This window comes from Onychostruthus taczanowskii, unplaced genomic scaffold (assembly GCF_017590055.1).
Source record: "Onychostruthus taczanowskii isolate IOZ18803 unplaced genomic scaffold, ASM1759005v1 scaffold206, whole genome shotgun sequence".
In the NCBI taxonomy this organism is placed as follows: domain Eukaryota; kingdom Metazoa; phylum Chordata; class Aves; order Passeriformes; family Passeridae; genus Onychostruthus; species Onychostruthus taczanowskii.
The window spans coordinates 33,262-58,259 of NW_024499307.1; the positions used below are offsets into that span (position 1 = coordinate 33,262).

A 24,998-nucleotide genomic window follows, 5' to 3' on the forward strand; every position below is an offset into this window, starting at 1 on the left:
GCCCCAAAACCCCGGGAAAATGCCCCAAAACCCCGGGAAATGCCCCCAAACCCCCAGGGAAATGCCCCAAAACCCCCAGGAAAATGCCCCAAAACCCCAGGGAAATGCCCCAAAACCCCGGGAAATGCCCCCAAACCCCCAGGGCAATGCCCCAAAACCCCCAGGAAAATGCCCCAAAACCCCAGGGAAATGCCCCAAAACCCCGGGAAAATGCCACAAAACCCCCAGGGAAATGCCCCAAACCAGCGATGCCTGTCTCAAAACGAGACACAAATGCCCCAAATACAGGAAAGATTCCCCAAAATCTGGGAAAGTTTCCCCATAATTCAGGGTTGGGACCCCAAATTCTGAGCTGAGAGACCCCAGAGTAAAGAGCTGCCCCTCCAAGCCCCCAGTTTAGGAGCATTTTGGGTCATTTTAGGTCATTTTTAACCACAGATTCTGCCAGGTCTGAGCTACCCCCCCATCCCCCCAAACCCCAATTTTGGGGGCATTTTTGGGTAATTTTGGGGAATTTTAAACCCCAAACCCCAAGCAGGGCATTTTAACCCTCCAAACTCCAATTTTGGGGTCATTTTGGAGTAACTTTGGAGGCAACTTTGGGGTAATTTGGGGTAACTTTTCACCCCAAACCGTCCAGGTCAGGGCTGGTCCCCCAAACCCCCAATTTTTGGGTGATTTGGGGTAATTTTGGGCCATTTTGAACCCCAAGCAGGGGCAGGGTCCTCACACTCCAGGAGCCTCCTGATCCTAATTCCTCCTAATGACCCCGACCCCATTAATCCCCCACAGGCCTCATTAATTAATTAATTAACCCACAGCCCCGCTGGGCTTTTTTTCTGGTTTTGCCCAAAAGCAAAAAAAATCCCCCAAAAAAACCCAAAAAATCCCTGAACCCGATCTCCCTTCAAACCTTGGGACCCTCGGCCCAGCCCCCATCAAAAATCTCTTTTAGGGTCGGGGTTTTTTTGGGATTTTGGGTGTTTTTGGTGGTTTTTTAAAAATTTTTCTTTTCCCTGGATTTATTTATTTTTTGGGATTTTTCCGGTTCTGGGACACAGGGGCAGCTTTGTCCCCGTGGCTTTTGGGGCCCTGGCTCGGTGCCACCCCAAATAGGGTTTTTTTGGGATGGGGGGTTGGGAGAATTCACCATCAAAGGATCCAAAATCCCGGGATTTTTTTTTTTGCCTCTTCTTCGCTCCAGACAGGGGAAAAAAGGAAACTTAGGGTTTGGAGTTGCATGAAAATCCTGAATTTCAGGTATTTAGGGGGCAAAAATTCCCAAGTTTTGGTGGAGATCCTAAAAAATTAAAGGGTGAAGTGACTCCCCTGTAACGCAGAGTGACCCTGAGGCAAAAAATCTGGGAATTCCAGGGGAAAAATCAGCTTTGGGAATGGGAAAAATCCCTGAAGAGACACCAAAAAATCTCAAAGTATCCTTCAAAACCATTCATTCCATTCCTGACATTTCACCCCAAATTCCCAGCATTTTGCCCCAAATTCCTAGCATTTCACCCCAAAGCACCCTAAAAATAAAAACCACACAAAAAAACCCCAAAATATTTTAACAATATCTAAAAATACACAAAAATATTTCAAAATGCACCCAAAAATTTAAAAAATTTTAAAACCCCAAAAATACAAAAAAAAACCCACAAAAAATATCCCCAAAAATACAAATATACACAAAAATATTAAAAATTTCCAAACTATATTTGAAAAATAATATAAAAACTAACAATATAAAAATATTCAATAAATAAAAAAGCCCCCAGAAAAAATAAAAGTAATACACAAAAATGCCCTAAAAATTTACAGAAAATAACACCAAAAAAATCTGAAAAATACCAAAAAACTGGGGGAAAAAAAACATTAAAAATAAAAAATAAATAAAAATAAACCAAAATAAATCAAAATAGCCCCCAAAAAAATCCCCGGTGGGGCCCTGAGCAACCCCCCCCCCAACTCCCTGAAAGGATCCCTTTGTACCTTTCCCAAAAAATCGCCTTTTCATCCCAAAAAAGGGGGAGGAGGGAAAGGAGGAGGAGGAGGAAGAGGCCGCGTGAGGGGGGGAAGGCTTTGACCTCATCCCACAAAAATTCCCGGATTTTTCCCCCATTTCGGGCCCCTTCCCACCTTTCCAGGGGGAAAAGGGACAAAGGGGCTCTGTGTGACAAAACCCCCAAAAATGGGATGAAAAAGGAAATTTTGGGGATTTTCCCACCGGGAAAAGGAGGGGAAGGGAAGACCCTAAATGGAAAAAAGGAATTTGGGATTTTTGGGTTTTTTAAGGTTTAAAAGCAAATTTTGTGTCCCTACAATTAATTTTTTAGGGGGTAAATTTGCACCAAAATCGGGTTTTCTGCGAGGCTTGGGGTCTCCAAAATTGCTTTTTTTTCGCATGAATCCGCTGCAAAATTGGAGTTTTGGGGGGTTTTGTATCCCCTAAAAAAATCAGTTAGAGGCTCAAAACATGATATCATTTTTATATTATTAAATATTAATTTTTAATAGGAAATGTTATGGGATAATTAAAAATATGGAGGGAAATGGCTGCAAAATTAGGAGGAAAAAGTAAAAACTGGGGGTTTTAGGGGGCACAAAGATAATTTTTCTGCTCCCAAAAGGATCTTAGGAAATATCTGGGGCCAGATCTGAGGTTATTGCAAGGTGCCAGAGGGAAAAAAATGGAACTGGGGAGTTTTTGTGCTGAAAAAAAGCCTTTTTAGAAGGGAAAAATAAATTCCTGGCTCACCCACCCCGTGGAGGAATTCCCTCTCTGGGTTTGGGGCTTTCATGGGATTGAGTGGTTTGGGAAAGTGGGAAAAATCATGGGGGAAATGGGGGGGAAAGTGGGAGGAAATTTCGGGGGAAATGGGGCAGAAATTGAGCAGAAATTGGCCAGAAATGGGGTGAAAATGGGGGGAAATGAGGCAGAAATGGGGGGAAATTGGGGTGAAAATGGGGTGGGAAAGGAGCAGAAATGAGGGGAAATGGGGGAAAATGGGATTAAAATATGGCAAAATGGGGTAAAAATGGGGCAGAAATGAGGTTTATATGAGGTGAAAATGCGGAAAATTTTGAGTTAAAATGGGACCAAAATGGAGTAAAATGGGGCTAAAATGGGGCAGAAATGGAGGAAAATTTGACCCAAAATGAGACAAAAATAGGTCAAAATTGGAATAAAAATGGGGGAAATTAGGGGTAAAAATGGGGGGAAATGGGATAAAAATGAGGGGGAAATAGTAACAACTGAATTCCCCCTCCGCTCCCAGAGCAATTTTGAGCCTAAACTGGGGGGATTTGGGGTGGGGAAAATTCAGTCCCAAATCCATCGGGACGCTGGCGGGTGGTGGCACCGGGGTGGGGACAACCAAGAGCCCGTGGGGACAATGGGCGGTGCCACCCCCCGGGCCGGTTCCATCCCAAACCACGCCCCCTGCTCTGCCCCCCCATCCCGGTGTCCCCTGCTGTCCCCTGCTGTCCCCAGGCTCGGGAGAGGCCATCAGGGACCGGGGCCAAGGGACAAAACCGGGGGGGCCCGGCCTTACCTCTGTCCCCGCCACCAGTGCCACCAGCGCCTGTCAGCTCTGTCACCAGTGTCAGCGGTGCCACCGGTGCCACCAGTGCCACCGGTGCCATCAGTGCCACCAGTGCCACCCGTGCCACCCGCGCGTCCTCGCTCCGAGGGCAGCGGGACGCGATGTCCCCACCCCACGGCGGGGCTGTCCCCACCCCGCTTTTGGGGGAGTTTTTGGGGGGAGGGGGGGGGGGTACGGGGGGATTTGAGCCCTCCCCGTCCCTTGTCCCGGCCCTGTCACCTTGGGGACAGCGGCGCAGCCGCCCCCGAAACTGGGGAGGGGTCGGGCAGCGCCCCCCCGGCCCTTTGATTCATTCCCAAATTTTCTGTTCCGTCGGAAAGCGGCGGCCGCAGCCAAGGCCTGGCCCCGCTCCCGGCCACGCCGAGCGCGCTTCCACCTGCTGGGGCTGGGAACACCAAACCCCCAAATCGCCCCCAAAGCCCCACAAAACTCCTCCCAAGCCCCTCAAAATTCCGCCCCAAAATCCCTCCAACGTCCCCCAAAACTCCCTCAAACCCCCCTTAAATTCCCCTTAAAACCCCTCAAATCCTCCCCAGAATCCCCTCAAATCCCCCCTAAATCCCACCCTGGCTCCCAAACTTTGGGGGAGTTTTATGGGGAATCTGGGGGAGCTGCGCTGGGTTTGGGGTCGGGGGGGTTTCCCCGTGTCCCCCGCGCTGATCCCACAATTGCTGCCGGGAATTCCGCCGGGAATGGGGACAGCGACAGGGGGAGGGGTCGCGCTGGGCCTGAGGGGGCCCCGGAGGGGGGCGGGGATTCGGGGACACCGCGAGGGAGGCGGGGGAGGACGGAGCTGGGGTGAGGGGGGGTCCCATCCCGGGGCGGGGTCGGGGGGATCCCGATTTTCCCAGGACCCGGGAATGGGATAGGGATGGAGGAAAATTTGGGATGGGATGGGATGGGATGGGATGGGATGGGATGGATGGGATGGGCTGCACCGCCTTACCCCCCGCATCCCCCAAACCCTGCACCCCCAATCCCCGCATCCCCCAAAGCCCGCACCCCAAACCCGCATCCCTCAAAGCCCGCACCCCAATCCCCGCATCCCCCTGAGCCCCGGTCCCTCCGCCCGCTCTGGCCCCGGGGGTGGCCGGGGGAGGGCCCGGGGGGCCCGAGGAGGGCTCGGGAGGGCCGGCCCTGCTCGGGGGCCGGGGGAGGGTCCGGAGCCACCGGGGGAAGGTCCGGGGGGCCCGGCGGGGCCGGCCCGGCTCGGGTTACAGCTCCGGGGGGCGGCGGGGCCGGGACTTAAACGGGGCCGCGGGGCCGAGCGGGCACTGCCGGCCCCGGGCGCGGATCGGCCGCAGCCGCCTCGCCATGCCCGGACACCGCCCGGCCCCCGGCGGCCGCCGCTCGCCCCGCTCGGAGCCCGCAGGCACCGGAGCGGCCCCCGGAGCCGCCCCCCGGCCCGGGCTCCTGCTCCTCCTCCTCCTCTGCCTCGCCGCCGCCGCCGCCGCGCAGGACCGAGACCTCCGTGAGTGCGGGGATGGGGACGGAGAGGGGACAGACAGGGGACACGGAGGGGACAGAGCGGGGATACAGAGGGGACATGGAGGGGACAGAGCGGGAATACAGAGGGGTGAGGGATGGGAAAGTTTTGGGGCATCGCCGGGGGGGGGGTGAGGGGGACACGTTGAGGGAAAGTTGGAGAAGGGGAGGGGGGACAGCGCGGGGACAGCGAGATGACAGAGGGAACAATGGGGACAGAGGGGACGTGGAGAGCAAAGAGGATGGGGGACAGCAGGGGACATCGGGGAACACTAGGGGACGTTTTGGGATGGACAGAGAAAGTTTCAGAGTGGTGGGGGGAACGGCTCGGAGGCTGGGGACAGCACGGGGACATCGGGGGACAGCGTGAGACGGACGGGGACAGTTTCAGTGTGACGGGGAGGGGCAGAGCGGAGTGTGGGGACACCGGAGGACTGCGTGGGGACACTGCGTGGGGACACGAGACAAAGGGGGAAAGTTTCGAGGCAGTCCTGGGGACAGCAACGCGAGGAGAGGAGGACACCGGGGGACACCGGGGGACAGCGGGGAAAGTGTCAGGGAAATGTGGAACAACCTTGGTGGCGCGGAGGGGCAGTGGGGGACAGGAAGGGAGAGCACCAGGGGAGTTGGGGACACCGGGGGACAGCGGGAAATGGACTGGGACAGGAAGGGACAGCGTGGGGGACACCCGGGGGACAGTGTGGGGACAAGGTGGGGCAGGGAGCGACAGCGTGGGACACTGGAGGATGGCACAAGGCGTGTGGGGGACACGGTGGGGACACTGGGGGACAGTTTGGGATCCAGGTGTGTGGCGTGGACGGAGTTCAGGGACAGCCCGGGACAGGAAGGGGACAGGTTGGGATGGCCGGAGGGGGCACAGGTGGGACGTGGGGACAGCAGGTGACAGTGAGGAGGCAGAGGGACAGCCGGGGGTGTCGGCGGCGAGCTGGAGCAGGGGCAGGCTGGGTACAGGCAGGTCCGGCTGGGGTCACAGGGTCCGGCTGGGGCCAGCCCTGGGCTGTGTCCCGGGGACATCCCTGGGGTCACTGGGGACATTCCAGGGACCCTAGGGACACCTGGGAACCCCGGTGTGCGGCCTGGGGACCCCGAGGCACCTCCTGGGGACCCTGGGGGACCCCCGGGACCGTCCAGGAGCACCCGGGTCCCTCCGGGGACACCGACGCCTCTTGTCCCCGAGCCCGTGGGGACACTGGCGCCACCGGAGCTGCGGGGACACTCGGGGGGGCCGGGGGAGGGGCGGGGGGGTCGCTACAGAGCCCAGTCCCCTTCGGGGGCTCAGAGGGGGGCTGGCAGTGCCACCACCCCCCCGCCGCTGGCTGTACCATCGCTCCCCCCTCACTGCGGGGTGCCGGACCCCTCCGGCCTCCCCTTCCTCCTCCTCCTCCTCCTCGTGCTGGACGAGGCTGGCAGTGCCACCCCCTGCTCCGCGTGTCCCCGCGCTGTCCCCACGCTGTCCGCGCAGCCGAGGCTGGCAGCTGCCTGCAGGATGGGGCTGGCAGTGCCGCCACCTCCCTCCTGGCTGTCCCCGCGCTGTCCCCGCGCTGTCCCCCCTCACCGGGGGCTGCGGGGCCCCTTTGGCCTCCCTCTCCTCCTCCTCCCCCCGTGCTCACAGCGAGCCTGGCAGTGCCACCACCTCCCCCACGAGTGTCCCCGCGCTGTCCCCGCGCTGTCCCCACGCTGTCCCCGCGCTGTCCCCGCAGCCGAGGCTGGCAGCTGCCTGCAGGACGGGCACCGCTACAGCGACAAGGACGTGTGGAAGCCGGAGCCGTGCCGGATCTGCGTGTGCGACACGGGGACGGTGCTGTGCGACGAGATCATGTGCGAGGAGCTGCGGGACTGCCCCAGCCCCGAGATCCCCTTCGGAGAGTGCTGCCCCATTTGCCCCAGCGAGCAGCCCAGCGGTTGTAATTTATTTATTTCCCTTCATTAGCGAGTTAATAAATAAATTACCCGGCCATGGATGGCGCCATCCATGCGGCAGCGCGGGGAAAAGGCAACTTCACCCCAAAAAAAAAAAAAAAAAAAAAACAACCGGGGGAAAAATCCGCCCCAGGGGGAAAAATCATCGAGGTTTTTAGCCCTGGTTTAAAATTTGGAGGTTTTGGGGGGTTTTAGACAGAAAAAATGGGGAAAAGTGTGGTGGGAGGGGATTTTGCACCCTCGGCAGAAGGGCTTTGATGAAAATCCCCCGAAATTGTGGGAGTGCACCCCAAAATGAATGGAAACCCCCCAGAAAGCCCCAGTCAGGGTTCCCAGTTGTGGCATTTCACCCCAAAATGAAGGAAATCCCTAAACCCGCTTCCCCCAAACCTCCAAAACCCCCAAAGTTGCCTTTTTTTAACCCTTCCCTGCCCCAGCTGGGGGGGATTAAAGGGTTGAGCACCCCCAAAAAGCTTCCAAACCCCCAGGAAAAGCCCCCTCGACCCCCTCGCTGCAGGCCCCGCTTTGGGGGAGCCCCCAGTGCCCCCCAGTTTGGCCCAACAGCCCGACCAGGACGGAGCCACCTCGTGTTGCCCCCACCCCAAATTCGTGTCTCCCCCCAATTAACTTATCTCTTTTTTCTTTTTTTTTCCTTTTTTTTTTTTTTTTTTTGTTTTGTTTTGTTTTGTTTTGTTTTTGTTTTTGTTTTGGTTTGGTTTTGGGTTTTTTTTGGGGTTTCTTGCAGGGAAGCCTGGCCCCAAGGTGAGTGAATTTGGGGGGCAATTGTTCTGAATTCTGGGGTGGTTTTGGGCGTCCTTTGGTGGGAATTTTGGGGCAGTTTTGGGGTCTCTGAGTTCATCCTTTGCTTTGCCTTGAGGGGCTTTTGGGGTGGTTTTGTGCTCATCCCTGGGGCTCAGAGAGAGGAATTTTGGGGCAGTTTTGTGTCCTTGGGGGGCAGAGAGGGAAATTTTGGGGCAGTTTTTTGTCCTTGGGGGGCAGAGAGGGGAATTTTGGGGCAGTTTTGGGTCCTTGGGGGGCAGAGAGGGGAATTTTGGGGCAGTTTTGGGGTCTCACCCTTTGCTTCTCTTGCAGGGACAGAAAGGTGAACCCGGTGACATCAAAGATGTGAGTGGGGGGGAGACCCCAAAAAGGGGCTGAGGTGGGAGGGGAGGGCTTGGCAGACCCCAAAAAGGGACTGGGACCCCCTCAGCCCTAATGTCCCCCCCTTTTGTGTCCCCACAGGTCGTAGGACCCCGAGGACCCCCGGGCCCGCAGGTGGGAGCAGCTCCGGGCCGGGAAATCTTTGGAATTTTTGGGGGAGGGGGGTTTGGGAGAGCGGGGGAGGGGCGTGAGGGGGGGAGGGGACTCCTGACCCCCCCTCCCCCATGCTGTTCCTCCCCCCGCAGGGCCCCGCAGGTGAGCAGGGACAGCGAGGGGACCGCGGCGAGAAGGGCGAGAAGGTGAGAGGGACCCCCAGGACCCCTAAAATCCCTCTGGGAACCCCCCCGGTACCCAAAATCCACGGCGGGCCTCCCAAAATCCTCTGTGAAAACCTGAAATCCTCTTTGACAAACCCAAAAAAACCCAGAAACCAACTGAGAACACCCCAAAAATCCCTTTTTTTTTTCTTTTTTTTTTTTTTTTTTTTTTTTTTTTTTTGTGCATATGACAATTAACATTGAATTTAGGCATTTGGTGAACATTCTCCAGGACATTTGACTCAATCTCAAGTTATAAAAGGCCCACTCTCCTATTAGGAGTCAGTTTCTTACTGGATAGATGATTGTTTCATTGTGGTACTCAAAGTCATTCTGAAAATATATAAAATTAATTTTTGGAGCATTCAGAGGGGGAATTGAGGGGGATTTGGAGGGGATTTGGGGGGGGGGGAGGAGATTGGGGGGGTTGAGGAGACTGAGGGAAGTTTTGAGGGGATTTGGGGGAGTTGAGGGAATTTGGGTGGGTTTTGAGTGCAGCAGCAGGGATTTTGATGGGAATTGGGGGGGTTTTCTGGGAACCGGGTTTTTTGGGGGTCTCCGGGGTGCTGAGCCCCCTTTCCATGGCAGAACTTCGCGGCTCAGATGGCTGGGGGCTTCGACGAGAAGGCTGGAGGGGCTCAGATGGGCGTCATGCAGGGACCCATGGTAGTGTCACCCCAAAAACCCCCAAAAACCCCCTCACTTCCCCCCAGATTTCCATGAAACCCCTCTCCGGATCCCCTCAATTCACCCCAAATCTGCCTAACCCCCCTCCCCATCCCCCAAACCCCACCCCCGTGCAGCCTGACCCCACTGCAGGACCCCCAGTCTTGGGTGGTCTTTGGTGGCTTCGGGGATGTCCCCAGCCGGTGTCCCCCCCCCCCCCCACGACTTCGGGGATTTCCCCCGCCGGTGGCCCCCCCCCCCCAAGTGACATCGCTGTGTTCCCCCAGGGCCCCATGGGACCCCGCGGCCCCCCCGGCCCCTCCGGCTCCCCCGTAAGTATCGCCCCCCTCCCCAAATTTCGGGCCGGCCGGTGCCACCCCCGCTGATGTCCCTTGTCCCCGCAGGGTCCCCAAGGATTCCAAGGCAACCCCGGTGAGCCCGGCGAGCCAGGCGCTGCTGTGAGTGTCCCCAAATGTCCCCAAACCCCCCAAAGCCGGGCACTGCCAGCCCCCAGCGCCGCTCACCGCCGCCTCTTTGTCCTCTTCAGGGTCCGATGGGTCCCCGGGGACCTCCGGGACCTCCTGGCAAACCCGGCGACGATGTGAGTGACACTGGTGACATTCAGCCGCCGCAGCCGGGCTGAGAAGAGACAAAAAGTGACATTTTTGTGTCCCCATCCCCTCAAAAATCCCATTTTCCCTGCAGGGCGAGACCGGCAAACCCGGGAAATCCGGCGAGCGCGGCCCCCCCGGCCCCCAGGTGAGCGCGGCACCGCCACAAAGCCACGGCTGTCCCCTCCCTGTCCCCTCCCTGTCCCCAACTGTCCCTTCTCCACTGCCCGCAGGGCGCTCGTGGCTTCCCCGGGACCCCCGGCCTGCCTGGAGTCAAAGGCCACCGGGTGAGTGCGTGTCCCCTCCTTGTCCCCGCGTCCCCCGTGTCCCCCGGAGCGGCTCTGTCATTGTCACACCCCCGCCGTGTCGCTGTCCCCAGGGCTACCCCGGCCTGGACGGCGCCAAGGGAGAGGCGGGAGCACCTGGAGCCAAGGTGAGAGGGGGTGGCAGTCCCAGGGGTTGGGGACAGTGAGAGGGGGGAGAGGGGGTGGCAGTCCCTGGGGTTGGGGACAGTGAGAAGGGGTGGCGGTCCCAGGGGTTGGGGACAATGAGAAGGGGTGGCAGTCCCAGGGGCTGGGGACAGCTCCCGGGGTGCAGTGGCTGTCCCCGTGCTGGGCTGGCTGTCCCCTGGCTCTGGTGGCCGTCCCTGTGACAGCAGGGGATGTCCCCGCCCCGCGCTCACCTGTGTCCCTCCCCGCAGGGCGAGTCCGGCTCCCCGGGCGAGAACGGCTCCCCCGGCCCCATGGTGAGTGCGCGCTGCGAGAGGGAAACTGAGGCACGGCCGGGTGGGCTCGGCGAGGGCCAGCACCCGCCGGGCCTCACCTGTCACCGTCTGTCCCCACAGGGTCCCCGCGGGCTGCCCGGAGAGCGAGGACGCCCCGGCCCCTCGGGCGCTGCGGTGAGTGCGGTGTCACCTGCGATGTCACCTGCGGCGCCGGTGGCACCTGGGGGTGGCAGGGGGGAGCCTGTCCCCCGCCCTGGGGACCCCCCGTCACCCCCGGCACCGTCTCCCCACAGGGCGCTCGTGGCAACGATGGCCTCCCGGGTCCGGCCGGACCCCCCGTAAGTCCAGCGGGGGTTGGCGCGTCCCCCGCCCTCATGTCACCCCCCCGAGGGGACAGCGGGGTCCCTCAAGGCCCCCCAGAGTCCGGGGGGGCCCTCACGCTCCTCTCGCCCCCAGGGTCCCGTCGGGCCCGCAGGAGCCCCCGGCTTCCCCGGCGCCCCCGGCTCCAAGGTGAGGGGACAGGGATGGTCCCGGTGGGGACAGGAGGGTCCCGATGTCACCCCTGACTCTCTTGGCCACCTCCCCCCCAGGGTGAAGCGGGTCCCACCGGAGCGCGAGGACCCGAGGGTGCCCAGGGACCCCGCGGGGAATCCGGGACCCCCGGCTCGCCCGGCCCCGCCGGCGCCCCCGTAAGTCCCCGTGTCCCCTCGCCCTGGTGGCTTTGTCCCCCCGCGTTGTCCCCTGAGCTGGGAGCGGCGGGGACAGGGCCGGATCCGGGGAAACTGAGGCACGGAGCTCAGCGAGGTCTGCTTGTAGGGGAACCCAGGGACCGACGGCATCCCCGGAGCGAAGGGATCGGCGGTGAGTGGGGACGGGGACAGGGACGGGGACAGGGACAGGGATGGCTTGTCCCAGTGAGCCCCTGGCTGTGGGGACAGGGACTGGCCCGGGGTGAGGAGCAGGTGCCGAGGGCTGCGCTGGGATTTTGGGGCATTTGGGTCCGCTGGGGGTCGTGGGGCACTCAGGGATGGGGGACACTGGGGACAGAGAGAGGTGTGGGGACACTGGGGGGATGCTGGGGGGTCTTGGGGACACTGGGGCTGCAGGGACAGTGAGATTTGAGCTGCTGGGGGACAGGAACTGCCGGCAGAGGGGGGACAGTGGGGACACTGGTGATGCTGGGGGGTATTGGGGGACACTGGTGATGCTGGGGACACTGAGGGCCGCTGCGGGGTCCCTGACATCGCCGGTGTCCGCAGGGCGCTCCAGGCATCGCCGGCGCTCCAGGATTCCCCGGCCCCCGCGGCCCACCCGGACCCCAGGGAGCCACCGGCCCGCTGGGCCCCAAGGGACAGACGGTGAGAGACCCCCGATGTCCCCCCGGGCACCCGCCACGCCCAGTGACCGCGCCCCGGACACTGACCACACCCGTTGGCCACGCCCACCCACCAGCGGCTGGCCACGCCCCTTCATACTCAGGCCACGCCCCCTTCACACCTTCCCCCTTTGGGGGTCACCCCTGGGTCACTCCCGGGTCACTCGGCCCTGACCCCTAAGGGAACACTGTGGGTGGGATGGGATGGGATGGGATGGGATGGGATGGGGACAAGGACCTGGAGACCAGGCCAGGGTTGCAAAAATCATAGCTGTGGGGACGCTGTGACACTGTGCCCCCTTCACACCTTCCCCCTTTGGGGGTCACCCCTGGGTCACTCCTGGGTCACTCCCGGGTCACTCGGCCCTGACCCCTAAGGGAACACTGTGGGTGGGATGGGATGGGATGGGATGGGATGGGATGGGGACAAGGACCTGGAGACCAGGCCAGGGTTGGGGTGGGGACAGCTGTGGGGACGCTGTGACACTGTCCCCCCTCCTCAGGGCGAGCCCGGCATCGCGGGATTCAAAGGCGAGCAGGGACCCAAGGGAGAGACGGTGAGTGGGGCTGGGGGGCACCAGAGCCCCTGGCCGGGGGTCCAGCCCTGGCCCTCACTGTCCCTGGAGTGCCCAGCCCCGGCCCCTCGTTGCTCAGCCCAGTGTCCATCCCACCCAGTGTCCACCCCAGTGTCCACCCCAGCCCAGTGTCCATCCCACCCAGTGTCCATCCCAGTGTCCGTCCCAGTGTCCATCCCACCCAGTGTCCACCCCAGTGTCCATCCCAGTGTCCGTCCCAGTGTCCATCCCACCCAGTGTCCATCCCAGTGTCCACCCCAGTGTCCACCCCACCCCAGTATCCCTAGTGTCCGTCCCAGTGTCCACCCCAGTGTCCGTCCCAGTGTCCATCCCAGTGTCCGTCCCAGTGTCCATCCCAGTGTCCGTCCCAGTGTCCATCCCAGTGTCCGTCCCAGTGTCCATCCCAGTGTCCGTCCCAGTGTCCATCCCAGTGTCCGTCCCAGTGTCCATCCCAGTGTCCGTCCCAGTGTCCATCCCAGTGTCCGTCCCAGTGTCCATCCCAGTGTCCGTCCCAGTGTCCATCCCAGTGTCCGTCCCAGTGTCCATCCCAGTGTCCGTCCCAGTGTCCATCCCAGTGTCCGTCCCAGTGTCCATCCCAGTGTCCGTCCCAGTGTCCATCCCAGTGTCCGTCCCAGTGTCCATCCCAGTGTCCGTCCCAGTGTCCATCCCAGTGTCCGTCCCAGTGTCCATCCCAGTGTCCGTCCCAGTGTCCATCCCAGTGTCCGTCCCAGTGTCCATCCCAGTGTCCGTCCCAGTGTCCATCCCACCCAGTGTCCATCCCAGTGTCCACCCCAGTGTCCACCCCACCCCAGTGTCCACCCCAGTGTCCATCTCACCCCCGTGTCCATCCCCGGGCCCCCTCTCCCCTCGGGCACCTCCCGGGCCCTAACGAGCCGTTCCCCTAACGAGGCCCCTTGGGGCAGCGTCCCCCCCGCACAGGGGGACAGTGGCCGGGGGACAGTGGGACAATGGCCGCAGTGTTCCATGTCCCCCCCTTGGGGACATTCCCCCCTCGCCTCATTAACCACCATCAATGGGGCCCCGCCGAGCCCGGCGCCAGCGGGGACAGAGGGGACAGAGGGGACAGAGCGGGACTCGCAGTTACGGGTTTGTCCCCGGGGGGGTCGGGGAGGGGATGAAGGCTCCTTGTGACCCCTTTTCCTCCTCGCCCTCAGGGCCCCGCAGGACCCCAGGGTGCCCCCGGACCGGCCGGGGAGGAAGGGAAGAGAGGAGCCCGCGGAGAACCCGGAGCTGCCGGACCTTTGGGGCCACCTGGAGAGAGGGTCTGTGCTGGCCTGGACCCCAAACACCGCCCTGATCCCAAACAACTGACCCCGAACACAATAAACGACCCTGACCCCAAAAAACCGACCCTGACCCCAAAAAACCGACCCTGGCCCCAAAAAACTGACCCTGACCCCAAAGAACCGACCCCAATCCCAAAAATCCTTCCCTCGACCCTAAACCCCTCCCCTGACCCCACAAATCCTCATCTTCCTCCACAGGGAGCTCCCGGCAACCGCGGATTCCCCGGGCAGGACGGGCTGGCCGGCCCCAAGGTGGGACTCTGGGGACACCGGGGGTGTCCTGGGGGTGACCCCAAATCCCCCAAACTGACCCCAAATCCCTCAAACTGACCTCAAATCCCCTGCAGGGGGCCCCGGGCGAGCGCGGCCCCGCCGGCCTGGCCGGCCCCAAAGGAGCCACCGGCGACCCCGGACGCCCCGGAGAGCCCGGCCTGCCTGGAGCCAGGGTGAGGGACAGCAGCGGCCCCAAAAACGCGGACAGGGGGGCACCTCTGGGCTCTGGGGGAGGCATGGGGGGTGTTGGGGTTTGTTAAAGCACTCTTGGAGTCAGTCAGCTGGTTTTGAGGGTGGTTAGGTGGTTTTGGGGTCACTAACGTGATTTTAAGATTGGTAAAGGTGGTTTTGGGGGTGGTCAAGGTGCTTTTGGGGTCAATGAGGAGATTTTGAGGGTGGTTTACAGAGATTTTGGGGGTTGAAAAGGTGCTTCTGGGTTGATAAGGTGCTCTTAGGATTGCTCAAGGTGCTTTTGGGGTTGTTTAAGGAGCTTTTGGGGTCACTAAGGTACTTTTGGGGTTAGCCAAGATGCCCTTTGGCATTAAGACCTTTTCTGGTCTCTTGGCTCTCTTTGGTGCTAATTGAGAAGCTTTGAGGTTAATTAAGATGCTCTCTGCTAATTCAGATGCTCTTTGGGATTCCCAAGGTGCATATGTTGTTCTTTGCTCTTTGTGGTGCCCTTTGGGGTCACCCCACGGCCATGGGGTCGTGCCCCCCACACCACAAACCCTTTTTGTCCCCACAGGGTCTCACAGGTCGCCCCGGGGACGCTGGGCCCCAAGGCAAAGTCGGCCCCACAGTGAGTGACACCCCATTAGGGGCCTGGGGTTTGGGGTTGGTTTGGGGTTTGGGGTTGGGGTGTTTTGGGGTTTGGAGTTGGAGGTTGGGGGTGGTTTGGGGTCGGGGGTGGTTTTGGGTTTGGGTTTGGGGTGGTTTGGGGTTGAGGGTGGTTTGGGGTTTGGGGTTTGAGCTTGGGGGTGGTTTGGGGTCAGACTGGTTTGGAGTTTGGATTTGGGGTGGGCTCCTGTCCCCACTGACCCCGCTGCCCCCACAGGGTGCCCCTGGCGAGGACGGACGTCCCGGACCCCCCGGCCCCCAGGGGGCTCGGGGCCAGCCTGGCGTGATGGGGTTCCCTGGTCCCAAAGGTGCCAATGTGAGTAAGGGCCCTTTTTCCTCTAAAAATACCTGGGAATTCTCCCTGGGGCTGGAACCCCAAATCCTCCATCCTTTTTTAGGGTGAGCCTGGAAAAGCTGGTGAAAAAGGACTTCCTGGAGCACCGGGGCTGAGGGTGAGCTTTTCTGTCACACAAACCCCAAAAATTCACCTTTTGGTGCCACTCCACCCTGAAAGCCCCCAAAAGGGGAAACTGAGGCTCAGGAAAGGGGGGAAATAGGATTTATGGGATTTGGGGCTCAATAGGGTTTTCCATTTCCTCAGGGACTTCCTGGCAAGGACGGAGAGACCGGAGCCGCCGGACCCCCAGGACCTGCTGTGAGTGCAACGGGACGAGCTCAGGACTGGAGCTAAAAACCCCAAATTTGGGCTAAAGCCCCTCTGGATCTGCTGGAGGATCCCAAAACCCACAAATCCCCAGCCCCTGTGGTGCTGGGGTTTGTGGGATCCCCAAAATCTTGGGGTGGGGAAAGTGTGAAATCCCAGAGGTTTTTGGGGTCCTTGAGCAGCGTCCATCCCACAGGGCCCGGCAGGGGAGAGGGGAGAGCAAGGAGCCCCCGGCCCCTCCGGCTTCCAGGTGAGCACACGGCTTTGGGGTTGGGGGTTGGGGGTTTGGGGTGATGCCACCCCAACCCCCAGGGTCTCGCTGTCACTGTTCTCACATGGCTCCTGCCCCCCCCCAGGGACTGCCAGGGCCACCAGGTCCCCCCGGTGAGAGCGGCAAGCCCGGAGATCAGGTGAGACCCCCCCCAGTCCCCCCCAGATGGGATTGGGATCCCCCAAATCCCTCAGGTGTGACCCCAAACCCGTTTGTCCCCTTCCCACAGGGCGTTCCTGGAGAAGCCGGAGCCCCCGGGCTTGTGGGTCCCAGGGTAAGTGTCACCTGCCACCTGGGGGGGGCCACAGAGTGTCCCCTGTGGGGGGCTTTGAAGGGTCCCAGTGTCACCTGTCCTCACAGCTCGGGGACGTGTTCATCCCATGGGGACTTTGGGGGTCCCAGGGCCCCCAGATCTGTGCTGGTTCCGTCCCCATCCCAGTCCTTCGAGGGCAGCGTGGGACGGTGCCCTGCCCACCCTGCCGGTGCCACCCTTTTGGGTGTCCCCGTGTCCCGGCTGAGCTGTCCCCGCTGTCCACAGGGCGAGCGCGGCTTCCCCGGCGAGCGCGGCTCTCCCGGCGCCCAGGGCCTGCAGGGCCCCCGCGGCCTCCCCGGCACCCCCGGCACCGACGGACCCAAGGTGGGTGACACGCGGGGACAGCGCCGGTGCCACCGCGGGGGGTGACACCCCAATCCATGATGTCCCTTTGCTGCTTTAGGGTGCCACCGGCCCCGCCGGCCCTAACGGCGCCCAGGGACCCCCGGGGCTGCAGGGGATGCCCGGGGAGAGAGGAGCCGCTGGCATCGCCGGTCCCAAGGGGGACAGGGTGAGTGACGGTGACATGGGGGTCACGGGGTGCCACCAGTGCCACCAGGGCTCAGCTGGGCTCATGCTGGCCCTGTCCCACCCTGCAGGGAGACGTTGGAGAGAAGGGACCCGAGGGAGCGCCCGGAAAGGACGGAGCTCGAGTGAGTGGGATGGGGACAGGGCAGGAGGGGGCCAGTCAAGGACACTGCTGGTGGCCAGCCAGGGATGCCCTTGGTGGCCAGCCTGGGACACTCCTGGTGGCCAGCCAGGGATGCCCTTGGTGGCCAGCCTGGGACACTCCTGGTGGCTATCCAGGGATGCCCCCGGTGGCCTCACTGTCCCCTCTGTCCCCACAGGGTCTGACGGGTCCCATCGGCCCCCCTGGCCCCGCTGTCCGGGTCTGACCCCCTCTCGACTCTGTCCCCAGGGAGCCACCGGATTCCCCGGAGCCGCCGGACGTGTTGGACCCCCCGGCCCCAATGTGAGTTGGGGGCAACTGGGATCGCTGGGGGCAAACTGGGATCACTGGGGTCACTGGGGTCACTGGGGGGAACTGGGACCCCAACGGCGAGAAGGTGAGACCGGGGTGACCTCGCCAGTGCTCCCACGGGGACAGATCCCACCCGATCCTGAGGTGGATCCCACCCAGGCCCTGGGGACAGATTCCACCTGGTCCCTGGGGACAGATCCCACCCCATCCCGGGGCAGACCCCACGGGACCCCCGGGGCGGCCCCGCGCTGCCCCACCCGGACAGACCCATCCATCCCCCACAACTCTCCCTTCCTTTCCAGGGCGAGTCCGGCCCCCCCGGCCCGTCCGGAGCCGCCGGTGCCCGCGGTGCCCCCGTAAGTGCCTCCTGTCCCCCCTCTGGTGCTGGCAGTGCCGCATTTGCCCCATTCCCTTGATTTTCACCCCGTTTCCCCCACAGGGAGAGCGCGGAGAGCCCGGAGCCCCCGGCCCTGCCGGATTCGCCGGACCCCCGGTGAGTTCTGTCCCCAGTCCCTCCCAGTGTCCCCAGTGCCGCTGACCACTGACGGTGGCTCTTTCCCAGGGCGCCGATGGCCAGCCCGGAGCCAAGGGCGAGCAGGGGGAGCCCGGCCAGAAGGGTGACGCCGGAGCCCCCGGGCCTCAGGGTCCTTCCGGGGCTCCTGGACCACAGGTGGGTCCAGCCGAGACCCCCAAAATTGGGGCTGAGCCCTTTCGGGGGTCCCTCATCCTGGGAATTCCAGGAATCTCCAGGTCCTGACTGCCCTGATCGGTTTTCTGCCTCTTCCCAGGGTCCCACAGGTGTCACCGGTCCCAAAGGAGCCCGGGGTGCCCAGGGACCCCCGGTGAGTGGGGGGGAGGGGATGGGGCTGGGATCACTGGGGGAACTGGTGTCACTGAGAGCAGCCAGGATCGCTTGGGAAGATCTGGGATCGCTCAGGACAGTTGGGATCACTGGGGAAAAACCGGGATCATGTGGGAACAGCTGATTTTGGGACAGCCACCATCTCTCAGGAAGCTCTGGGATCATTCTGGCCATTCAGATCAGCCAGGATGGCTGACCCCCAGCTTCGGGGGTCGGGCAGCTCCCCATGATGTCCCCAAACCTAAGCCACCTGCGGGTGCCACCACCCACCCCTTCCACGGGACATTCCCAGTGCTCCCCAGTCCATGAGCAGCCAGGACTGGGATCAGGAACGGATCGGGAATGGGATCAGGCACGGCTCAGGGATGGATCAGGAATATGGAAACCCTTCCTGAGCTCCCTCTAACCCCGACCTCTCTCTCCTGCAGGGTAACCCTGGCCCACCCGGACCCCCCGGCTCCGCGGGCAAGGACGGCCCCAAGGGCGCCCGGGGCGACGCGGGACCCCCGGGCCGAGCGGGGGACCCGGGGCTGCAGGGCCCCGCCGGCCCCCCCGGAGAGAAGGGCGAGCCCGGCGAGGACGGCCCAGCGGTATTTGGGATTTGGGGACACCACGCCCGGACCCCTCGCCAGCCCCCGAGTGGCGCTGACCCCCTTTGTGTCCCCGCAGGGTCCGGACGGTCCCCCCGGTCCCCAGGGGCTGGCAGGACAGCGCGGCATCGTGGGGCTGCCGGGGCAGCGCGGCGAGCGCGGCTTCCCAGGGCTGCCCGGACCCTCGGTGAGCAAAACCCTAAGAAACACCAAAAAAAACCCCCAAACCCAAAAAAGTCCCAAAGTCTGGGAAGAAACGGGAGCTCATCAGAGGCAATTTTGTGGCGCGGGAGGATTTCGGGAGGGTGGGAGTGGTGGAAGCTGCTCATCCCCATCCTGGTGCTTTTGGGATCGCAGCTCTTTCCATGCCAAAAAAATGTCCCAAAATCTCCCAAGGCTTTTCCCCACTGACACGGCCATGCACCAGACCAGTTTGACACATTTTCCATACAAATTTTTGCCTTTTTCCCACCGGGACTTTGTGCCCCCCCAGCTCTGGGGAAACTTTGTGGCCGAAGAGGGTTTGAATTCCCTCCCTCTCTCCTGATTCCCTGCTGCTTTCCTGCCCTCGATCCACCCAGACTTACTCATGGCTGGGGGTTTCCCGTTTTTTTTAGGGAGAGCCTGGAAAACAGGGAGCACCTGGATCTGCCGGCGACCGGGGACCCCCCGGGCCCGTGGGACCCCCCGGGCTGACGGGGCCAGCTGGAGAGCCTGGCAGGGAGGTAGGAAATTTAGGAATGTCTGGAATATCCAGGGTGGATCCCTGGCTGATCCTGCCAGACACAGCCTTAAGGTTGATCCCGGAAAATCCCGGCACGTTTTCGCACATTTTCCAGGATTTTGCCTGGAAAATGGAGTTTTCCCCCCATCCCAAAGGCAAAAGCTGAATTCCTTCTCTTTTCCCAGGGAAGTCCCGGCTCTGATGGACCCCCGGGCAGGGATGGGGCAGCAGGAGTGAAGGTGAGCTCACCCCGGATTTCTCAAGCACCAGAATTCCCAGGAATTCCCGTAATGCCTGTGCTCGCCCCCATCCAGAGCCGGAATTCCTGACCCCATTCCCTGTTCCCAGGGTGATCGTGGCGAGACCGGCCCCGTGGGTGCTCCCGGTGCTCCCGGCGCTCCCGGCGCTCCGGGCCCCGTGGGACCCACTGGAAAACAGGGAGACAGGGGAGAGACGGTGAGTGGGACATGCCGGGATGGGGGGAGACAGGAATTACTGGGAATCACCCCAAATCCGGGGCATGGAGCTGTCTGGGATCATCTGGGAACAGCACGAGGAGCAGCTCCAAGTGACTTCCTGAGGATTCCTGGGAGCCTGGTTTGGGATCTGCCTGGGAGCTGCAGGAGCTGGAACTGGGAATGAGCTGAGGACCCCAGGAGATAAAACTGGGAATATCTGCAGTGCGCTGGGCAGCTGGGAACACTCAATCCCACACCTCAAATTCCAAATCCCATTCCTGCTGTTTCTGACTCCCCTCCTTTCTCCCGCAGGGTGCTCAGGGTCCCATGGGTCCCTCCGGCCCCGCCGGCGCCCGGGGAATGCCGGTGAGTGAGTCCCACCCGGAATTGTGGAATTCCGGGGATCCCAGTGTGGGATCGCAGTCTGGCACCCTGGTTTGGGGTCAGCCCACTCCTGACGCGTGGTGTCCCCCTTGCAGGGTCCCCAGGGGCCGCGCGGTGACAAAGGCGAGGCGGGCGAGGCTGGAGAGCGCGGCCTGAAGGGGCACCGGGGCTTCACCGGGCTCCAGGGGCTGCCCGGGCCCCCCGTAAGTGCTGGGATTGGGGACCAGGGCCCCCCATAGGTCCCAAATCCCACACCCCAAACCCTACACCCCAAACCTCAAATCCCACACCCCAAATCCCATATCCCACACCCCACACCTCAAACCCCACATCCTACATCCCAAATCCCACATCCTACATCCCAAATCCCACACCCCAAATCTCCCGAGGGATTCCAAATCCTCCATCCTCCCATCCTTCCCAGGGTCCTTCTGGAGACCAGGGTGCTGCCGGGCCCGCGGGTCCCTCCGGGCCCAGGGTAAGTCCTGGAATTTTGGGGAAAAAAGGGGAAAAGGAGGCGTCCCTGGACAGGTGCCACGCCTGGGGGTGGCAGCCACATCCCTGCTGTGCCCTGAGCCCTTTTTGGGGTTTTTCAGGGTCCCCCTGGCCCCGTGGGCCCTTCAGGCAAGGACGGCTCCAATGGAATGCCCGGGCCCATCGGCCCCCCTGGACCCCGCGGGAGGAGTGGCGAGCCCGGCCCGGCGGTGAGCGGGGACAGCGGGGAGAGGGGATCCGGGAGGGATCCAGGAGGGGAGAGGGGATCCGGGAGGGATCCAGGAGGGGAGAGGGGATCCGGGAGGGATCCAGGAGGGGAGAGGGGATCCAGCCGGGGAGAGGGGATCCAGCCGGGGAGAGGGGATCGAGCAGGGGAGGGATGCTGTGAGGGAGGGATGCTGTGGGGCACAGAGGGATTCAGCAGGCAGTGGGATCCAAGCCCCGGCCGGTCACCCCATAACCTCTCCTCCTTCCTGCAGGGCCCCCCCGGCAACCCCGGCCCACCCGGCCCCCCCGGGCCCCCCGGCACCGGCATCGACATGTCGGCGTTCGCGGGGCTGGGGCAGCCCGAGAAGGGCCCCGACCCCGGGCGCTACATGCGGGCAGACGAGGCGGCGCCGGGGCTGCGGCCGCACGACGCCGAGGTGGACGCCACCCTCAAGGCCCTCAACAACCAGATCGAGAGCATCCGCAGCCCCGAGGGCTCCCGCAAGAACCCAGCCAGGACCTGCCGAGACATCAAACTCTGCCACCCCGACTGGAAGAGCGGTGAGAGAGAGGCTCCGGCCCTGTGTCCATCTGTGTCCGTCCCTGTGTCCGTCCCTGTCCGTCCCTGTGTCCAGCCCTGCATCCATCCCTGCCTCCATCCCCGTGTCCCCTCCACGCCTGGACACCAAGGACTGCCCCCTCGCTGACCCCACCACCGGTCACTCACCCTGTGCCCTCCATCCACAGGCGATTACTGGATCGCCCCCAACCAGGGCTGCACCCTGGATGCCATCAAGGTCTTCTGCAACATGGCCACGGGGGAGACGTGCGTGTACCCCAGCCCCGGCAGCATCCCCAGGAAGAACTGGTGGAGCAGCAAGGCCAAGGAGAAGAAGCACGTCTGGTTCGCCGAGACCATCAACGGCGGCTTCCACGTGGGTGTCCGGGATGGGCACGGAGAACGAACGGGGAGGAGGGGTGGGCGTGGAGTTCCACAGGAAAGCTGGGGCTGATGTCCTTCCTGGGGGTGAAGTTTTTGGTGGTTCTATCAGATATTGGGTGATTTGAGGATTATATGGAGATCCTGGAGCTGATGTCCATCCTGGGCGGGGGGAATTGGTGGCTGTTGGATCAGAAATGGTTAATTTAGGGGATTTTACTGAAAGTTTGATGTCCCTCCTCGGGGTGAAAGAGGTAGTGTTTGGATCAGAACTGGTTGATCCAGAGGACTTCATGGAAATCCTGGAGCAGTGTCCTTCTTTAGGGTGAAATTGATGAGGTTTGGATCAGATATTGGTGGATTTAGGAATTTCATGGAAAACTTGGAGCGATGTCCTTCCTTGAGGTGAAATTGATGGGTTTTGTACCAGAACCAGTTGATTTAGAGACTTTCATGAAAATCTTGGCATCAGGCCATGACAGCTACACCCCTCTGGGAAAGCAGACCCTGGAAATTCTCCTGAAATCCCCGCAAAAAAAGCCCAAAATCCCCCAAAAAATCCGTCTGAAAGCCTCCCTCCTTCCCTGCAGTTCAGCTACGGCGCTGAGGAGCTGGCGCCCAACACGGCCAACATCCAGATGACCTTCCTGAGGCTGCTGTCCACCGAGGGCTCCCAGAATGTCACCTACCACTGCCGCAACAGCGTGGCCTACCTGGACGAGGAGTCGGGCAGCCTGAGGAAGGCTCTGCTCATCCAGGGCTCCAACGACGTGGAGATCCGCGCCGAGGGCAACAGCAGGTTCACCTACAGCGTGCTGGAGGACGGCTGCACGGTGCGTGCCGGGCAGGGAGGGCGGAAATCGGGGCAGGATCCGTAAATCCTGGGCTTCACCAGGTTGGGAGGAAGCTGGGAGCTCAGCGACCTGTGAGGTGACAGCGTCTCGTCACCAAGAGCCACCAGCCCGTGAGGTGACAGCAGCTTGTCACCGCGGCCAGGATTTGGGTAACGCCTCCAGCTGGCCGTGGTGCTCCAGGGATGGGGACTCCAAACCCCATTTCCCTCAGGAACACTCTGGGAAATGTGGCCTTTCTGGGTTTAACAATGAAATGGGGCTCAAACTGAGATTGGGAAGGTTCTAGAAGATTAAATAACCCCATTTTCCCAACGCTAATGATAAATTTGGGCCCAACCTGAGATTGGGAAGGTTCTGAAGGATTAAATAACCCCATTTTCCCAATGCTAATGATAAATTTGGGCCCAAGCTGAGATTGGGAAGGTTCTAGATGATTAAATAACCCCATTTTCCCAATGCTAATGATAAATTTGGGCTCAAACTGAGATTGGGAAGGTTCTGAAGGATTAAACAACCCCATTTTCCCAATGCTAATGATAAATTTGGGCCCAAACTGAGAGCTGGAAAGTTCTGGAGGATTAAATAACCCCATTTTTACCCGTTTTTTCCCTAGAAACACACCAAGAAGTGGGGCCCCTCTGTGCCTGATGACAAATTTGGATTCAAACTGGGATTTGAAGGGTTTGGCGGGGACGTAACAGATGAAATAACCCCATTTTTGCCCGTTTTTCCCTCAGAAACACACCGGGAAGTGGGGCAGGACTGTCATCGAGTACCGCTCGCAGAAGACCTCGCGCCTGCCCATCGTGGACATTGCACCTATGGACATTGGGGGACCCGAGCAGGAGTTTGGGGTCGACCTCGGCCCCGTCTGCTTCTTGTAAAAAAAAAAGGATTTTTTTGGTGTGGTTGTTTGTTTTTGGTTGTCGTGGTTTTTGTTTGTTGGTTTGGTTTTTGTTTTGTTTTGTTTTTTTTTAAAAAGCCCAGCCCGATTCCTTTAAAAAAGAGAAAAAAAAAAAAACCACAAAAAACGGGATCCATCCCAAAAAGGAGCTGAGAAGTTCTGCACTGAAAGGGCTCACCCCGAATCAGGGAGCAACCACCTCATCCCAACACCAGAATCAAAGGAAAAACCCGTTAATATTTATTTATTCTCTTCCTGGAAGACCTGTTTTTGAGGTCACGTGGAGGTGGGAATGTCAGTGATCCCTTTTTCCCTGAAAAAATTGGGATCTCACCAATCCAGGTATCAAAAATCCCCTCCTCACCCCAAATTTTCCCCTTTCCCCCCAGCAGGAGTGTTCATGTATAATATGAGTTTAAAAACACACAAAAAAAATCAAAAAATGGTGCTATTCTTGTAAAACAAGTCTGTATTTTTTAACATCTGTTGGTATAAAATGAAAAAAAATCTAAAAAAAAAAAAACTTTTGGTCGAAAGTAAAAAGTTGAGTTGAGTCTCTTCTTTGGGTGTGTTTGCAGTAATTCAAATATTTCCTCCCCATTTCAACCACTATGAAGTTCTTCAGGTTGGGAAAAAATCCCATTGAAATCCTCATTTTGGGTTAAACCTGCACATTTTTTGGGTTGGGATACTTCAAACTAAGGGGAAAGATTAGGGGGAAAATCCCCCCCAAAAGCCAAAAAAAAAAATTTAAAAAGGGAAAAATTTGAAAGTGAAAAATTTTGAAGTAGAAACACTTGGAAAAGCAGAGGTTTGATTGTGGAATTCTTGTCCCATAATGAGGATTGGGACAATCCTTGTGTCACCTGGGCCAGGGGTGGCTGTCCCCTCCTCCCCATGAATTTTATCCTGTTTTTTACCCACAAAAAACCCTCTTTTTGGGGCTGTTTTGCAGCACTGGAAGTACGAGACTCCCCTCTTGCTGTGCCACAAAATATCCCACATGGAAATTCCTCTCCTCACCAGGCTGTTCATTACAGGCAAAAAGCTCAGAAATGGGATTTTTTTAATGATCTTGACAAAAATCAGCCCAGTGACCCCGAAGAGCCCCAAACCTGCTCAGATCTCTCCTGCAAGAGGCCCCAGGCAGCTCCTGGGTGAGGAATTCCTGAGTTTCACCCCAATCCTTTTGGGTCAAAACTCCTCTTTTTGCCTCTGTGGATGGCAAAACTTTGCTTGGAGAAATTATAACTGGAAAAGATTTTTTAAAACAGCTTTAAAAAAAAGCCATTTTGGGGCAGAATTTGAGTTTTAAACCCTCCCAGCTTCAGGTACAGCAGCTGCCAGTTGTGGCCAAGCACCAAAACATTGGCAGGGGAAATTCATTAAGGAGGATTGGGGGATTAAAGAGGATTTTCCACCCAAAAGTGCCTTTTGAGACGCTCTCTAATGATGGGGGCTCTGCACCAAGAGTTT

The 24,998-nt window shown here is 60.1% G+C and overlaps 1 protein-coding gene across 1 annotated transcript; it reads left to right on the plus strand.

Moving 5' to 3' along the window:
* The first annotated feature begins 5,148 nt into the window (after positions 1 to 5,148).
* Positions 5,149 to 23,951, plus strand: COL2A1 (collagen type II alpha 1 chain). Its single transcript, XM_041403887.1, has 53 exons — positions 5,149 to 5,178; positions 6,832 to 7,012; positions 7,774 to 7,790; positions 8,121 to 8,153; positions 8,271 to 8,303; positions 8,435 to 8,488; positions 9,095 to 9,172; positions 9,460 to 9,504; positions 9,577 to 9,630; positions 9,720 to 9,773; positions 9,878 to 9,931; positions 10,017 to 10,070; positions 10,163 to 10,216; positions 10,484 to 10,528; positions 10,628 to 10,681; positions 10,801 to 10,845; positions 10,964 to 11,017; positions 11,098 to 11,196; positions 11,324 to 11,368; positions 11,767 to 11,865; positions 12,386 to 12,439; positions 13,633 to 13,740; positions 13,963 to 14,016; positions 14,112 to 14,210; positions 14,783 to 14,836; positions 15,092 to 15,190; positions 15,273 to 15,326; positions 15,476 to 15,529; positions 15,735 to 15,788; positions 15,895 to 15,948; positions 16,039 to 16,083; positions 16,348 to 16,446; positions 16,526 to 16,633; positions 16,722 to 16,775; positions 16,971 to 17,005; positions 17,171 to 17,189; positions 17,407 to 17,460; positions 17,544 to 17,597; positions 17,667 to 17,774; positions 17,893 to 17,991; positions 18,395 to 18,556; positions 18,636 to 18,743; positions 19,174 to 19,281; positions 19,466 to 19,519; positions 19,629 to 19,736; positions 20,051 to 20,104; positions 20,218 to 20,325; positions 20,547 to 20,600; positions 20,719 to 20,826; positions 21,097 to 21,385; positions 21,572 to 21,759; positions 22,355 to 22,597; positions 23,356 to 23,951. Exons 1-53 carry the CDS (start codon positions 5,149 to 5,151, stop codon positions 23,500 to 23,502), a joined length of 4,272 nt encoding a protein of 1,423 aa, XP_041259821.1. The 3' UTR covers positions 23,503 to 23,951.
* The last annotated feature ends 1,047 nt before the right edge of the window (positions 23,952 to 24,998 follow it).